The 19,078-nt window shown below is 30.2% G+C and overlaps 1 protein-coding gene across 13 annotated transcripts in view; it reads right to left on the reverse strand.

Annotated features, from left to right (window-relative positions):
• LOC130449448 (troponin I) overlaps positions 1 to 17,764 on the reverse strand; it is a 36,319-nt gene extending 18,555 nt beyond the window's left edge. For 3 of the 13 annotated variants that reach the window (XM_056787327.1, XM_056787349.1, XM_056787369.1), the window contains exons 1-5: positions 17,561 to 17,764; positions 14,666 to 14,701; positions 10,487 to 10,615; positions 10,188 to 10,311; positions 6,264 to 6,364 (exon numbers count right to left, since the gene is read on the reverse strand). In XM_056787327.1, the coding sequence (XP_056643305.1) occupies positions 6,264 to 6,364; positions 10,188 to 10,311; positions 10,487 to 10,615; positions 14,666 to 14,680 (369 nt within the window). In that variant the 5' untranslated portion in view covers positions 14,681 to 14,701; positions 17,561 to 17,764. Of the gene's footprint in view, positions 1 to 4,523; positions 4,625 to 6,263; positions 6,365 to 8,391; positions 8,493 to 9,166; positions 9,268 to 10,187; positions 10,312 to 10,486; positions 10,616 to 11,571; positions 11,590 to 14,665; positions 14,702 to 17,560 lie in introns of all 13 variants that reach the window. The other 10 variants (XM_056787320.1, XM_056787342.1, XM_056787358.1 and 7 more) reach the window with 7 other exon arrangements.
• Between the last annotated feature and the right edge of the window lie 1,314 nt (positions 17,765 to 19,078).

Here is a 19,078-nt window from a genome sequence, read left to right on the forward strand (position 1 = left end):
GTTGATGGTTCATGTTCTAAATGGGGTAAAAGCGTTACAATAGATATAAAAGTTTCAAAATGCGTGAATATATTTTATTAATAACTAGATAATGTTTGTTTTTAAGTCGCGTAGTAACATTACGACACCATAATATCGTTTGTGATGATTGTTTAGCACATTTTAAAAATACTAAACATATTTTAAGAGCTCTTTAAGGCTGTGCCATCTACATAATACGTATGTCTATAATTCTCAAAGCTGGTTGCATGTCGTATTTCAATAGATTAACAAAATGTCATTAAAAGGAAAATAATTTTCTGATCTTACCGATACTTTTGAAATCATCTAAATTCTTAGCGCATGAGAAAGTTTAAATCTGTTAACTATATTTCAATGATGAAATAAGTTCGATTATCACTTTGAACAAATAAAAATTTATCACTCAATAAAAAAATAGATTCGAAAATAATTTCAATTTTAAATCTCTATTTTGAATAAACTTTCAAAAAATAGTTTATAATAACACAACTCACACCGTATTTTTATTATTAAATGTGGGTATTTTTTTCACAATTCAAAGTTGACTTCATTTCAGTATACTATAGTACAACTATTTTACTGCAAAATCCTATACAATAATTATATGTATATCAATATAATTATAAATCAAAGACCATTTCAAAACCTCTAGAAGGTATTGTTGATAATTGTGCTCATGCTCATGAGCCATGTTTAATTTTATTTTATTTTCACCAATCATGAAATAACTCAGATTACTTACGCTAATAATTCAGGAAAATTCCAAGGTTCCCACAAAAATCACATTTATATAGTTTTCATATAATTGGTGCAGTCAGTAGGAATGTCAAATTAAGTATTAATGCATTTAGTTAGTTCCAACGATTCATTGATTATTAAGTTTAGTGAACTAAGTGTGTCAAGAGGCGAAAGACTTAAGTGGTATTAGTAATAGGAAGTGTGAAATTAATCATTGGATTTTGCAGTGAAAACAAGTATTCATGAGTGCCATAGAACATCCAAAAATTTGCATCACCTTTTTTTGGAGTATTTCTTGTAATATATACAGTGAACATGCTTGAAAGAGCTCTGATTAAATATAGTGTCGAAATGTTTCGATAAAACTAAATATCGGAAACTCTTTTTCACGATATCTGCATTTGAAATATATGATAAACAAATTATTGCGATTTGTTGAAGGAAGAGCAGGATAGATAGAGCATGGCACTTCTGAACTGACAGGTTCCGTTTTCCATGGATCATAATTCCGATACTTTTGGTGATTTGGAATGGTTACGTTGCAAAATTCTGAATATGGTGGTTGTTTTTTTACACTTCAACGCAAAAATAAAAGGAGCAAGCATGAAGGGCCATGCCGTATCCCATGGAAAGTAGCTGGGGGTGAAGCGTTATGCCCGTTTTAGTGCTGCTCATGTACTAGATAAACACTATTATATTATAGTATTAGTATAGTTAGGTAAAAGATTTTGCGATTCAATCTATTTTTCAATGGAAAAAAATCAGAGTTGACTTTTATTAAAACTATTTTTACATATACAAGGTGTGATCAAAAATGTGACAAATGAACTTATATAGCAGCTGCTATTTAGGCTTTATCTATTCTAGTTGTATATCTCGTACCCCCTTATGTTTTGTTACAAGCAGTGACGGGTTTAAACCCGTTCCTACTTGGCAGTCTTCTGTTATAACCGTTTTAGTGAGATTGTGTTTGTAGTGTCTGAACTTAATACTAAATCTTTTATTATAAGTTGAAAAGAAAGTGCCAAAGCATCTCACGAAATGTCAATATCTGTTCACGATGCTAATGTAGTAACTTTGAGTGTGTAGTAACTAAAAGTGGTATATTCAATTTGGAAAAGGAAATTAGCTAGTTAATGACGAATAATCGTTACGTCGCCCTAGGATGACAGAAACAATGAAAATGTGCAAAGCTTATGTATATATGTTCGTGTAAGGCATTTTAACGTTTAATTATCAAACATGACGAGTTCCAAACTCATTCGAGCAGATTTAAAATGGAGTGCCAAAAAGTTGTCTGTAGAATAGAAGATGTCAGCAGCATTTTGAAAGTATTACCGATATAAGATTATGATAGAGTAAATAGAAGCCTTTTAATAGTATATTCAATGTTGCATCTGTAACCAAGGGTAGTTCTGTTGTTAATAAAATAAATCACTGTATTTTTTCGATCACACCTGGTATATCTGACCTTTGTCTAAAGTTTTCTGGATCAAGGTTTTCAAAATATTGGAATGATAAGAACATTCTACTATAAAAGCTGAAGAATTACTGTTAAAATGATAAAATTAGTTGAAGAAATTCGTAAAATTTTATTAGTTTATCTAAACTTTTATAAAAAATTTGAATTTAGTTTAAAAGCACTTTCAACAGCAATATTTCCATGTTTATCTTAAGCTAGAAAACTTTTTTTCATAGTCAGTGAACTGAATACAATTGGTTATTATGTAAAAATGAATTAAGGCAGTTAGACTACAAATAAGTTGGATGAACCACTAAAAAGCTTGCGGGAGAGCATAAGCGTTGGATATAAAGGTATATGTGACTATTGTGAATATATGTGAAAATTGACAATTGTATTTTTTAACGATCTATGATATGATATATTTTTTTATGGCTGCCGAGAGCTACAATGGTTCAGGAGAGGGACACTACGGCTTAACGCTTCATGTACTTACTATGTAATATTTAGTAAACACAACATAAGTAATCGGTTTGAAAATGTTTGGTTTACCTTGTTAACGATTCACTCATATGTTTCATTTTGCAAATCACTTAAATTGTGAGTAGTTTTTTATAATGTTTCATTTGGATTCTCAGGCAATAATGAGAAAACCTAAAGTTTCTAGAGTTATCAGTAACTATACAAAACTTCAAAAATTTTTGAAAATGGAATTTCATCGTTTCTGGAATTTTATGTTTTGAGTTAATTCTAGCACCACGATGGATAAACTTGAAAAAGATTATGTAGAGAAGCATTAGAGGCCATATTTGTATTATTTTATACATGTGCGTTAATGGAGCTCGTCACAAAAATGAAGAAAAGAAATCTCGAGCCACGCGTGGTGATCAATTTTTAGATACGACAACTGAAACTGAAAAGTGTTTCATTGGCATAAAATTTTCAATGAGGGACGTGAAAGCGTGGAAGATGGAACGCGAGGAAGAAAACCTAACACAAATTCGGCGTCTAAGTACCCTAATACGCCCAGATCTTCAGTTAACGGATTGAATGATAGCAGACGAATTAAAAATTCACCATAAAACTATCATAATATTTCGTCCGATAATTTGTCGATTAGACAAAATTGTGCAAAAATTGACTCAAAAAAACTTTCAGAATAACAAAAACAACATCGAATATCAATCGCTGTTTGGCAAAAAGTGATCAAATAATGATTGATCGTATTATTACGGATATTGACCATTGTTTTTTCACAACGACTCTTCAATGAAGCGCCAAATACAACCGTAGCTATCAACGAATGATCCAACACCAAAAGGCTCACAAGAGTAACACGATGCTTATCTACTTCTCTGACAACCACGAGATTGACTTGACCATAAGAAGTTTGTTCCAACTTGGATACATCGTATAGTAAGTATTCTGTCGCGAAGTACTTGTAAATATAGTAAATAGAGTCTTCCCAGACATCACCTATCATTGAGTGCCGCATCACGACAATGCATTCTGGTACTGCACGTTGAGTGTGTGCAGTTTCAACTAGCCCTGCAACTTCTTTATCTTTGTGAAATTGAATTTTAAATTGATTCATGACATTGAAACAACTGCGAGGATGCAATCGAAGGCTTCAGCCAAGGTCCAAACACCTGGAAAAATCGCTGAAGCGCAAAAGTGAAGAGAACATTCTATAAAAGATAATAACATTACCTAATTGTTAAATTTCGTATTTTACTTGATTTTATGGAATATATGGCAGCTTCACAGGCAACTCGAAGACTTTATTGTACATGAAGAGGAAATTTTTATGCTCCAGAAAAATGTTTTCTTTATTTCTAACTACTGAGCTTGATGCTTAACCCTAATAAATAATTGGAATATTTGCCATAACGATGGTTTGTTCTCATGAAGCAGAAGCAGGTAAAATGTTTTGATAGAAATGTTTAGGTGTATATAGTTCCATTCTTTCAAAACAGAAATGAGCTGATCAATATTTATTTTCCCATCGAAGATCATATATTCGAAGGAATAATAATTTGTATTTCATTTTTATATTCAAAGAAATACACTAAACAAACTTCCAAGTATGTCTCTAACTGTTTCTCAATCTTCATTTTTAAAATTAAGACTATAATTCTATCAGTTACAAAAACATGCTCACTCCTGTCTTGATGATTTCATCCGCTATTTTTATTTGTACATTTGTGAATCGTTAACATAAACCTGTTGACTTTTGGTATGTATTTATGATATGAAGCACAAAACAAGTGGAATTATAACAGATGTGTGAGTGTCAAGATACCTCCCAATCCCGTTTTCGAACTTCACGTTCCAAATCCCACTTCTGTTCTTCACATATATACATGCGGTCATAATAGTCTTTGCAAATCTTCTTAAGCATCCCTAGAAATCGGAAACGGAACCAGCAGTCAGCAAATAGATAGGTATTACACTTTAATTGCCCCGATTATTATTTTATGATTTTTATTTTCAAAATACTCAAGGGTTTATGAATAAATTGAATCTGTTTTAATCTCTGGCTCAAAAAGCTCACACTTTGTTGCCGGATTTGAGACTAATAGAATAAAAGGTTATTCAAGAAACAAAGATAATAATAAAAGAGGAAGGCAAAGAGATTACCAGAAAATAGGAATAATTTCAAAGGTATTTGTCGACTTAAAATTTGAAACTCAAAACAAGCAGGTAGCTATAATAAACCTAGATATCAGACGATATGTTAGATGATGAAGTTTCTTAGTCAACGTCCATTTCTGTCTAAGCTATCTAAGTTTGAATAAAAACGGTTGCTGCATTGGACATTAATGAAGAAAATCCACCAGATAAACTATTTGAATCGGTTCGAGAATTATAAGTGTTGTAACATTACAAATTGGATTTTTGGAAACTGTTCATAGATAAATTTAGGCAATGCTTATCAGTAGTGAATTTTAGTAATAAAAATATATAAGAGAACTCAATACATGAAACTGGATTTTCGAAAAAATGAAAATGTTCTGATGTTTTCTACAAAGCCTGTATAGTATTGCTGAAACGCAATTATTATTTTGGCTAAATAATAAATATAAAAATAACAATTCAACATCTATTAGTTTAAAAAGTGCGTTAGAAAAGTAATGAGACTGGCAATTCTGGATAATTTGATAACGTGGTACCTACCAATCTGTGTTAGATCGCTTCTTTTCCCTTGCGTTGCCTCAGTGTAACACATTTTTTTTTATAAATATCATTATTGATGTTGTGTATAACAAAATGGAACATACGAATTTAAAGCTATAATGTTTCGAGTTAAACTTGGTTAATCCGCGAGTTTGATTTTGAAAAATTTGAAGAAGCCTATAAGAATAATTGCCAGAGTAGACCACAATATTTCCACTTGTGATCTTGTGAAATCGGACCTTACTTTAACAATAAAGATGAGGATTTCGAATAGTTTCAACAAAAATCAAATTTTGACAAAAGTTTTGTATTAATTTGGAGCCAAAATTGTGCAACTGAACAGAAACACGCATAAACTGATTATTTAAAAGACATAAAAGACATACATTAAGCGCTAGTTGGGGGTGTATAGTTGCCTAAGGAGACTGTTTGATGAATACCATCAGTCTCATCACTTCTCTCATAATAGAAATTAAATATAAACATGTTTGAGTATTTTCAAAATAAAAGAAATTGTATACGTTTAAAAAAATAATACCTGTTGTTTTTTCAAAAAATTGCCCTAGATACAGATAGCGTTGGCAAAATATTTACATTGCAGGTAAAAACAAATCTTCCAAAAAATAATAATTAAAAACAAGTGATATTGAAACTAAATTTTTTGTTATTCCCATTAAAGAAACTACATACTACCATCTATCTATCTATTGGAAAAAAATTTTTCAACGTTGTTTATTATTTTTTGGAGTCTATTTACCAATTTTAAAAATGCCATTCCTTAAATGCGACCTAAAGTAATAACGAAAATAAAGAAAAAATTAAATAAAAAACGCAACAAGGCCTGTGTATCGTGTATAATTTGTACCTCCTGGGCTTTGATACGTTCGATTACTTCTAAATCATATTTATCCCCTTCAAGTTTGGCTATTTTCTCATGATAACTTTTACAAATAGTCTGTAGTTCGGCTAGAAGAGACATTCGATATTATAAATATGTTCGGGATGTATACCCTAATAATACCAACGTGTATAGTTACCCAATCTTATATCCATATTAAACTTGTAATACATCACAAAGAGAATCAATATTTAATGTAAATATTTATTTTATTTTCAGCGTAATAAACAAAATTTTTAACGAAAACTTTCCTATTGGAGTGTCTTTCATTACTTGAAGATGAAATATAAATTACTTAAAATTAAATAAAAGCTTAATGGTTTTTATGGCATTGTGAAATATTACATTCATATAACAAAATAATCTCATTTCATCAGGATGCCGTTAAAAGGATATCAAATATGTCTCCTAAAGTTCCTCAATCAAAGCTACTTCTCCATATTATTGCTTTGGTTGTAATCATTTGTGAATGTGAAAATGGAATAAATATATATAATATAAAATAAATAATAAATATAAAGGAATAGGAACTATGGTATTACCTCTATTACTAACAACATGCAATAGCTGTTTTCTAACTTCCAGTGCAGATATAGAATAATTCAATACGTGAGTGTGGTTTGAATGTAAGATATCAGTAATCCACTATCTCAATTTTTATGATTTAAGTGAGCAATTTCTTTTATAGTATTTAGTCTCTATGTAACGTATCTTTCTTGAGAGTTGGCATTTATGTAGAGTGGAATCTATTAAAATTTGCAATATGTTCTGACCTCCTTGGGATAGAACAAAAAGCATTATCATTTTTTGAATTACTTCTTATATTTTGGGAATTACATATCAATAATCCACTCCTTCCATATTTGCTTCATTTCCACTAATTCCAATGTCGGGAACATCGTTTTTGGTCGCAAATTTAGATGTGAATATAATCCACAATTTTACATTTAGAAAAAAAGTATGAAAACTCTTTCTGACATCGCGAAAAGAGCTTATCTTGCCTTGGCGTTTAATTGTCAATATTGGACAATTGGGTCGCTATTTTAGTTTCTGTAATATTAATGGCATCTTTATCTAGATTCTGCAAGGAGACCTTATACAGTATGCTAAAGAAATACCCGTTCCATCTTTCAGCAGCGTTCTTGAACCCCCAGAAAATAATAAGGCTCGGGGAATCCATTTCAATTTGAAAACTACGTAATTACTTCAATAAAAAAGTCTTCTAGTGTATATACAAAATTAAAAGAAAAGAACCTAATTTATCCATTTGGAAGCCAAGGTAATACATACTATACATACAACTCATGAAAGAAGTTGAGGTTTAGTTCAGGTTTTGTAGCCAAAAAGTAACCAGAAAGAGAGTGGGGATCAAAATGTCTACGGGCCCATGGGAGGGAATAAGCTTTGCCGTAGAAAATTTCACAATTCATTGGCATAGCTTTTATATTTTGAAATACGCTTCATATGGATTAGATATAGTTCTACGCATAATTTAAGTTTTATAAGTTGTCAATTATCAGTTCAGCAATTTAATAGAAAATATGTCATATTTTGATAATTATATGGAGGAGGGGGTTTGAATCAATAACCAATATTTGCCGTAACAAAGTAATTATTGAAATTCAGTAACCACGAAAAAGGTTGTTTAATTCATCAAGAATAGGTTTCAAAACTTTCAATTGATCTAATTTCCATTAGACAATTCGGACTGAGTAAGCGAAAAGCAAGAAGCAAAATTCTGTAAAAAATTTGGGAGGAAGATACATTTAGAGTATTTACAAAAAAATCTTGAAAAGTAAAAAAAAAATAGAAAACTGAAAGTTAACATGTATTTTATAAAAAGAGTGGCAAATGTATGTATGTTTTAATTATATATTGTATGTTATAAGTCTTGAAAAAATAAATGTTAACTTTCTTTAGTACACATATGTTATTTAAATTGTGTTTTATACAACGACCAAGTCAAAAAATCAAAAGATTATCGTCGATATACTCATGTAACAAGTTTGTGCAAAAAGCTCTAAAAAATAAGTTGTGTGATGTTATATAAATCTACGCATGTGCTATAAATGTCTTCATGCCCTCCATTTTCTACCTGAAAATCTCTGAATTCCACTTCCTTTTCGAGGTCAAATTTCTTATTTTCTAGTTCTACAATACGTCTGTGATATCCCTCACATGTTTGTTTTAAAGAGGCTAGAATGAAATATTTTGTGACATTTTTGTTTCAAGACTACACCTAAAGGAAGTTCCTTTTTTAAAACCCTTTTGTCGAATGTTTTATTCAGCTTGGTTGGGGTTTTTTTATGAAATAATTGCGCAATAGTGCTGTATCTACTTTCGTTCTCTAAACCCAAAAAAATTGTTTACTCGTAATTTGAAAATATAATGTACATCTGTTTCAAAATGATTAGAGTTCAAAATTAGATCGGAGGCATAATAGAAAGAGATAGGGATAGAAAAAAAGCAAGTACAAGGGTGTACATTTGAAAAATAAAAAAACATTCTGAATTCTGAAAATAAATGTAAACCCTAGTAATATAATAACCTTAAAAAATGTATTAAAAAGTCTGCTGCACCATAGTGTAAAAATTACCACTTAGAAAAAATCAAAAAGCGTAAAGCAGACGAATCAGTTAATAAAAAAAAAGTATAGAAGTCTCTTCTGTAAATAAATTTGAATTTGAGTTTCAATAATTACGTAAAAACCTTCTAGTTTGTGTGGCGATTAGCTTTAAATTTATACGAAATATAAGCTGACTTCGATACTATTTTTGCTGTTAAACTGACAAAAAAGTGAGATGCATCGTTATGCATTCTCGTATAAAAAATATAAAACACGTGCAACAATATCTTTAACTACACCTAACCTCCATATCTTTCTTTTTGACCAGATATTCCAAATCAAATTTTTGATCTTCTAGCTTGCATATTCTGTCATGATATGTTTTGCAAAAGCTTCTAATTTGTTCTATGAAAAAATATATGTTAACTCATCGAATTTTGATTTTTGATTAGAAATACTCTCAATTTTCATTGGTTCAATGACTCATTCCTGACAGTTAATTAAATTCTTTTATGTTCACTATTTAAAGAACGGTCCCGCTTATATACGTTTTTAATTATGAGGTTAGTATCAAAAGTCAAATATGAAGAAATATGTGGGTATCTATAACCATAACCTGTGAGATCTTAGCCTACCTATTTCAGGACGAGATAAATTAGATATTGAACCATTAATAGAAAAAGATGTCTCAGAATTGAGAAAACTTGTTATAGAGTCATTCTGGACTGTACCAAAACGGTGCAGAGCATCAACTATGAAACGATTTCTAGCTTCGCGAGTGAAGTTAAAAGTCCAGAATCGTCTGAAAGCATTGGAGTTCCGTTGGAAAAATTGGGAAATTCATTAATAGTTGAGGAATATGGTTTCGATTTATTAGAATATTTACAAACAATATTGTAATTTGGAGGTAGAAGTAGCACTGGAAATGGTTGGTGAAGCGGATCAATTTTCTCTTAATACTCAAAATCGAAAGAAACAAACTATCATTATATAAAAATAAATAATAACTAGAATAACAGAACATTAACATGAAAATTTGGGAGTAATTCTAAAGAAACTTTACTCACGCGAGTATTTCAGTAGTTGATTTGTTAATTAAAATATTCGTGATTGATCTTAATATTAAGAAAAATAACCAAATTTCTCCCAGTGCATAATTTTCAATTGTTTCATTATTATCAATCTCGGATTACTTAGCATTACATAAATACGTGTATATATTTAGTGAGGAATTTTCAATGCACCCTGTAGAATATGAAGTATAGATACATTTGATTCAATCATGAAATTATTATACATATTTCTAGTACAGGAAAAGACAATACCTTCATTTGCTTCATCGATAAGTTTGGGTTTACCGCATCTTTCTTCGATGATACGTCTCCTTTCAGCAGCTTTACGTTCTTGTTCTTTCTTCAATTCCTCGGCAGCTTTCTTTCTCAACAGTAACTGAGAACAAAATATGCTAAATTATTTATTTTGTAATGTAGAGATTGAAGAATAAAGAAGAAAATGGATAATACTGAAAAAAGTTGAAAACTATGCTATAAAAATGTATTGAAAGAGATTATAAGTTACAACAAATATGATCATTATGTTACTGACTGGTAATGTATTTACTCACCCTAAGTTTCTTCTTCCTTTCAGGGGTCATGAAACCTTTCTTGGCCTTCTTGGCTTTTGAGGCCTCTTCCATACGAGCCCTGACCTCGGCCCTTTTGCGTTCAATTTCGGCCTGTTTCCTCTTCTTTTCCTATTTTTCATGTCAAATAATAAGTTATAAAGGTTCATTCAGAAGCACCAAAATCAGAAAACAATATCACTTTAATCCCATTTATAAAACCTTACAAATAGGATAGAACTTTACTCGAAACAAAGTAAAGTTGCAGTACAGCAAGGAGTATAAATATCAATGAGTCATCATACCGGGAAAAGAGGTGCCCGAGATTCACCTGCCACTGTAGGCAACTGGGGCCTCAGTCTTTCTACTATGATGTGGATATTAGAGGTCACACAAGTTAGATAGACATAGCTGGATCTAAGCGTAAACGGCCGCCAAAAAAACAGCTATAGAGCTCAAGAAAAAATTAGAATACCACAAAAAAGCAGCACTTTATTATCAAACCTAATTCTGAAATAATACATGGCGTAAAATGAGCTGGTTAGCGAAAAGGCGGTAGAGGTCTTCTGGGTCCCTGGATATAAAGGACTCAGAGGCAATGAAATTGCCGACGAACTGGCCAAGCTTGGAACATCTCAACTTGAGTTGTTGACTCCAGTCTTATAACAATAGACGAGCGAAATAGTTGAAAATAACCCCTCAGATTAGGCTGAGTTAAATAGTAGGAAGGTAGAGACTCTGACAGACCTAGTTCATAGAATTAACAAACGAAGGTAAATCCTTGCTTCAAAGCCGGAGGATTCTCCAATTTTGTAGAGGTGCAAATGGTCTACCCAAACAATTAGAACTAAAAAGTTTCATTCTCATTATTAATCAATATATTTCACGCATTCCTAGGAAATTTGAAAACAATTAATATGAAGAGAATATATTGACAAATTTAATGTAGGTGTGATTGCAGTAAATAATACATTATTAGATTTTTTCTTTTAGTGCGAAAATGAAATAAATTCGGGCATAACTTCTACTGAGAATTGTGTTGTATAAAGTTTTCTGTTTTTGGTTTTCTGGTCTATTAGTTTACGTGCCTCCTCCAACTTCTTTTTCTGAAAAGGTAGAGAAAAAACTACATTAATACCGTCAAATGACTTATGAATACAATTAGTAGCAACGAAGAGTGAAGTAAACATAAAAAATGATATTTTAGATAAATTATGAATGAACATTTTAACTTACTCATTGTTTTGGGTACAAACATAATTATTGCGAGTGAACGAACTGATTTGATATCTTGGAAAGATGAGTAAAACATCTAGTGAATGTGAAAGAAGTAACTACAGATAATATAGATCTTGTTACTACTCTTTGTTTAATAAAATAAAATATCGTTAAATAATTGTCATAAAATACAATAAGTAAGTTTCGTTTCTTGTATACGTACATAAAGTGAAAAGTTATCTAAACACGTATGAAGACGTAGAAATATTTCTGTATGTGAAGTACAATAAAATATCAACACGCTCTCGGAATCGTTGTAAAGAATTGTAAAGGATTTTTCTTCATTTTACAAAAAGTTACTGTTATTTTGGTTGCATTGTATCTCCTCATGGTTTAATATCGAAGCTAAACAGACACATACTTATAGTTCTTACTGAAATTCTACAATTTGTAAGTTGTAACATAAAAAATTACATATAATTTGGAATTTCTAATCGCTTCCTATATTTATTTTTGTCAAAAATGTTCTGAAGTAGAACAAGATTCTATTCGAACGAAAAATTGTCTCTGAATCGAAAACTTCAGAATGAATTCAACCTACTTCAAATTTCGAAGATTTAGAATAGGTTTGTGCATCTTAATTTTTTTCCTATTGGATAACAAACAAAATATACAGGATAGTTATTTCAACATTCTTCTGAATATAAAGTTGATTCAGATTCTACGTCTTCAAAAACATTTATCCACAGACAAATGAAATGAATTTTTTTTAAAAAGCATTTCATTTCAATATATTTATAAAAACTTAGTCACAATTTATCATCAAAATGAAAAAGCTGATAAGAAAATGTTTTCATTGTTAAAACACATTAAATACTGCTGTAAAAATTAATAGACAAGAATTATAGAAAGCATACAAACAGGAACAATAAAATTCATGTTAGATTAACTCAAATCTACTTACAATCCATTTTAAATTATCAATAAAAAATTAAAGCGTCTATTTACATAGTATATAGGTAACTCTAAAACTTCTAGCTGAACAGATTCTACGTTCAATATAGTCTTAAATAAGAAAATAGCTTAATAAGCGATTCTACTACGGTATATATTATTATTTATCAAATAAGTTGTATGCTAAATAGCGATATCTAATAAATCTACTTGTCTCTTAAATAGATTTCTCTAGAAACTACAATTATGAAAATTTCATTATTGACAACTTAGAGTTTGATAGTTACCTTTTATATCGGAGAAGACCAACTTTGTTTCTTGTCATACTGTAAAAAAAGAAATAAATAATTATTATATTGAGAATTCTTTGGAGGAATATTGCAGTTGAAAATTTTTAAATACCTTAAAAGCAGAATTTACCCTATGCCGATGTATGCTTTTGCCTAGGGGTGAGTTTAACTTCAACAAATTTTCATGTTTAAAAGAACCGCGGAAATTTATAGGAGACCAAATTTTAAGCAAATAATGTTCCTAGCATTTGTTTTTAATAATCAATAGTTTTTTAGTTATGCGCGATTGGAAACTGAAAACACGTTTCATGAATAACTCAAATACTTTTGATTTTATCGCAAAAACTGTAACAAACAAAAATGAAGCTTATAAAAAAACAAAGAGATTGTTTTTTTACAATTTGCTTTAGGCATAATACAAACCGAGATATGATTTATTGAAAGCTGAATATTTCTATAGATCGAAAATTTTTTAAAATTCAACCTCGAATAACCAGGGGTCCAGGGGTGCTCTATAAGAGACGAAATAGATCAATCAGCATTAAATAACTTCTAATTTTATTGATGTTTTGCAATAAGAGATAGTTTCCACCCCTGAGTGTTATAAACACATATCGGCATAGGGTAGATAAGATAAGTCAATCTTAATTCCAGATTTCATGCAAAGCGATGCAGGTTCATGGAAATCGGAGGTAATACTTTAATTTTAACTTGGTAACCTGGACTATTATAGACATAGAAGCCCGAATATCTAGTAAAAGTTTCGTTATTTTTTTTGCTCACCACCTTTTTTATTATAATCATAATAATTATATTCATAATCAGGTGATGAATATCCTCCTGGGTTATATGAGTCCATGCCACTCCTATCTTATCTCAAAGAACCATCTGAGTTTAAGGAGGACATTGAGAATTTTTCAACCTTCTACCGATTATATATATATATATATATATATATATATATATATATATATATATATTTAATTAGGAATAAATCCGGTAGTCAGAGTAGTAGATGACTTTAAGTCCAATGAAATAGTTTATTTACAGCGTTATCTTGATCAGAAGTTATATTTCGAGATGTCCTGAGATAAGAGATCAAATGAGGGTCCAATAGAACTGAAGATAATAATGTGTCAGACCCTCACTTTATTAGTAAGATAATCTCTTCATATGAAACTAAGTTGTAAATTTTGAAGTAATACCAATCCTAGAGGGTTGCCATAATCTCTTTGTAGAAGGCAATTTAAACTAACTTAATATTTAGATTTGTTAGGAAATTAGATACTTTCTGTGATAATGATATTTAGGTTCACTCTCTCCGAACAGCAGCAGTAAACAAGATTAAACCTGGTAATCAGGATGAATTAAGAAAAAGGATACTGATAACAGTAGGTAAAATTAGTGAAAAATTAGGAAGGTATATAGGATTTAATATCCTGTATTCAACTAAACAATGCAGATGGCTTAAATTCTCGAAAAAAGCTTTTGTACACCATTTTGTTTTGTAATATTTAACTAAAATCGAAATATTAGCAAAATGCGTTTCTTTATAAATACACTGTACGTAAATTATATAATCTTAGATGATTTTTTCAAAAGTTTATTACACTCCAATAGCTTGCAAATTTGTAGCAATATCACGAAAAAAGTCGATAAAACATTTACGATTACAAGCAAATCCAATTAAATAATCTTTCTGTTGATATACGTACCTAACCTCATCGTCCGCCATGTTGGAAGCTTTTTAGTTGGTCTGAAAACAGAAATATATATAAATTAAATAAAATGAAAAAATCTTATTTGAAGTAAAGTCAATCATCCGATATGCTGCGACGAATCTATTTCGGGACCGTGTTACATGCACCTTTCAGTTAAAAATAGATTATCTTGGCCCAAATCCAAAATAGCTCCACTCTGTATTCTCGCCACCGAATTTGGATACATGCTGATTACTATCGAGTTACGTATAAATCATTATTTACTTACGTATTTATGATTTATTTGGAATTGGAGTTATATTGTTAATATTTGTAATTTATACGGATGTTGAAACAATTTGGAACATTTCTACTGGAAAATTATAAAAAAAAGTGTTTACACAATTGAATCATATAGAGCTTTCGTAGCAACATCAGCATGTTTATGTACAATGCATCAAAATTATTGTTTAATATTATTATTCAACTGTCATATTTTTATTGCGATCACATTTTCTTGATAACAATAATGTTTAAGAATGTCTACCGAGATAATTCCTTCCTGGAGTGATTTGTAAGCTGAAAACTCCTAATTTTGTCAGAGACGTTTCTCCCTAGATCTATAACTATGGTTAACAAGCGTTTATTATTAGAATATATTCGAGAACAATTTCAAGTAAATTTTCTTGTTCGATCTATTACTGCCGAATGTTATGGAAGTGGTTGTTATACGTATTTCCTTTAATTCACTCCGAAGCATTTATTTCATTTGAAAACTTTGTAGAAAATCTGGAATACATACAAAGCCGTTCTGTCACTCTGTCACATTGATTTTTGTAGGATAGAATTAATCAGTTTTTTAGATTCATTCTTATCATTTGAGGTTACGTTAATCATTTAGACATAGGAGAATTTCAGGCAATGTTATATTAATAGCAGAAGCTACTTTTGTTTGAAATAAGTAGCTGCTTATTGTATGGATTGAGTGCCAAAAAGCTTCTGATAATTTTTTATTACTAGCCATGCAGCCGTTTCCATTTATTCACACCCATCGTAGCTCGATTAACATAAAATTTATGAGCACCTATTGCAAATATGAAAATGATGATCTCATTAAAATCAATCTATGGGATACGTAGCAGTAGTAGAGTGAACATTTTAGAAAATTGATTACTCATCTTTCTTTTGAATGAGTATGTAAAATTTATAGTGGGAGATAAAATTGGTTGAGTTACATGTTGTACTTTGAAAACTATTATAGTAATTTCACATGATGCAATCAACTAATATCGATAACAAATGAAGTGGAAAGTGACAAAGTCTCGAATTCCTACTTTATTTTGTTAAGTTGGATTATATTGTTACAAAAAAATATTGTTTACTTTTCCTGTATAATCATTGCAGTTTATATATTTAATTATACACTATACACATTCTCTAGCCACCAAGGTCTCAAGTATTTTTAAACTCTATCAATAATGGATAAATTTTATAGTAAACCATCATATTTCAAGAACAAATGAATTCTTTTGTGTTTTTACGGAAATTATTTCCATATTTATTACCAAAAATATGTTTGCCACTCTTCAGCAAAAACTAGGAATATCCATTAGGTACAAATGTCAACCAATGTGGATTTTCTATGCAAAAATCGATTTGAATTCATTCTTTAAATTCATGAATTCTTCAAAAGTTAATAGATGCATTATTTTCTCCTATTTAAGGAATTGATAATCAATTTCTTGAAAAGAATAGAAATCAGTTTTTAATCTTCAAATATAATTCTTATGGAGTTCAAAAATTTGGAAGCTATTGAAAACACTTTTCGATTCTTTTCTTAAAAGCATCCAAGGAAACATGGAATAGTGAATAGTCGTGCAAGACTGTTGTGACGTTAGTTCTTATAGATGTTTTATCCCTAGCAAAAACTTGAAAATTCATTTTATTCGATAAATAAATAACTAATTAAAAGGCAGTTATTAGTGGATGTCCTGAATATCATTGAGATTTTCATCGAATTGTCAAAAAAATCCTCTAATCACATTATCTCGGAGTATAAGAGAATACGGAACTCCAGAGCATTATATATGGATGAGAATTAAATAGAAAATGGAAATTTATGGCAGCTGGAGCCATCCTGTATCCGGAACTTTCTGTAAGGAGTGTATTAATGAATGAGCTGAATATCATCGATGTTTTCATCGAATATTTAATAAAGAATCCATGTTTGAATTTAGACATATAATAAATAGAATTCGCAAAGAAAAGTTTAGATAACAACTGATAGTTTATGGCTAGTATAAAAATAACCCTTCCAAAAAAATCCACTAGCTGATCTATTTCGAGCTCCAAGTTTACTCAATAAACGTGCCTACACCTATAGTTGCCAAGCACCATTTTAGTTTTATATATAAATTATATATGAATATTTCGATTTTTTTCATTCTAATCAAGTTCTAAATGCACATAGCTTTATTTTATTCATCATGATCTGTAATAAATCAAAGAAGTATTAAGATAGATTGTAGATAATTGACAATTGTTGTTCTGTGAGTTTGCGCAACGGATTTGAATTCCCAAATTTATCATATGGGACCAACAGAAATATGTAAAATAATCGTGGGTATTATGTTCAATTGGTTCAAAATAGTAGTGAGTTATCTCGTATAAAGAATATAAAAAAAATTAGGATCAAAGTCTCAAAAATCGTTACCATACCAAGTAAACCTGATATAATAAGTTTTTAATTAGTTATTTGGTTGCATGTATAGTATTTCATTAAGATTATTTTCATCTTACAGATTTCAATTACACTATAGGTAGACGTTGAGCACAAAAGTTTAACACTGCAAAATCCACTATAAGAATCACTACACCATAATCCACAAGAAAATAAAATAAAATAAGAACAATACCTGGTTTCAACGATGGAATAAATGAGCAGTCAACAAGGACTCTCTGCTGACTGTTGCTAATTTGTCTGTGTGAGATTGAGACCCTCCTACCCCGCGTTCCCCTTCCAGCTAGACAGAAAATTGGATCTTACTTGTTTCCCAATCTATTTTTGACATAGCCTGCAGCCAAAATTAGAATTTTCAGAAACTCGATATCCAGTCAGAAACGATCGAACTTTGTAGGCAGACGTGTTGAAAAGGAGAAATTGAGAATTTACTGTTTTTTACTAGCTAGTCAAAAATTAAATAAAAATAATGTTTGCAGAGTGTATGTAGCTATTTCAGGAGAATCCTACTTTTGCATACAATCCTTATACTATTTTTTGTTCTAAAAGGATAATATTTTAGTCGCGTAGATGTTCAAATTTTTGCAAAACAATTGTTTTTATTAATTTTTAGAATATATATATATATATATATATATATATATATATATATAGTTTCTTTTATTATCAAAAAAAACTAACTTTAAAACAGAAGAGACCTAAAATCAAGAATATTTAGATGCTTTAATATATCAAGCAATTTATACTCGTATATAAACAAACATAATTTCAATTGGTAAATGATTGTGCATTTTTTTGCATTGGAAAATATTGAGCCCTTAACTAATTCTAAGTAGGTAGGTAAAGGTCGTGCTTCACGTTCCTAAGTGGATAGCCATGCGACGTCCTTTCTGAAATCGAAGAAGCTTGCTTATGAATTAGGCAAACGGATTCAAAGATGAAAAAGGAAGGAAGAGTCAGAATTTTTAATGTTTTAAAGAAGTGCCGGCCGTGAGTCCTACTGTTTAGTCCGAGTGAATATCTGATAGCTCTTTTTTGTAGTTTGAAGATTCGCTCAAATTGAGTTGCAATACACGTTATTCTATTAATACTGGTTTATGTTGAAGGACTTTTTGTCTGTTGGTCTGCTGGTTCATTACCTACCATTCGAATGTGGTAAGGGAAGCAAATAATAGTAACTGTTATTTTTTTGGATGTGAAAAAATCATATAAACATTTGATAATAGGGTGATCGGTAAATATATTTTAAATAGGAATGATGAAATTAATGGATTTCAGTATGTTCAATAGTTTACTTGTGTCAACGTGGGTTAGAAGATTAGAGATAATTTATTGTAATGGTTTTATTGAAATCCGTATATAAAATGAAATCATAGCTGCTACCAATTATTATTTATTAAAAAAAATTTCTATTTATTTATTTGGGTGTTGAGTGTTTGTGTATCTCGTCATAATTTAATTTTTTTATTTTCCCAAAATTCTTCGACAACCTTGTTAAATTATTTCCAAACAGCTTTTTCATGGACAGATAAGTGAATTCCAATGTGAGAATTTTAACATATTTCAAGGATCTGTGGGGCAATAAATATTTCCTCTGCTATTTTTCCTTTGGAAATATTGTTTATAAATACCGGAATGCAACACTAAGTTTGCTTAGCGCTTGCTTTTAATCAATGACTGCTGATCTTCTTTT

This window comes from Diorhabda sublineata, chromosome 1 (assembly GCF_026230105.1).
Source record: "Diorhabda sublineata isolate icDioSubl1.1 chromosome 1, icDioSubl1.1, whole genome shotgun sequence".
Taxonomy (NCBI): Eukaryota; Metazoa; Arthropoda; class Insecta; order Coleoptera; family Chrysomelidae; genus Diorhabda; species Diorhabda sublineata.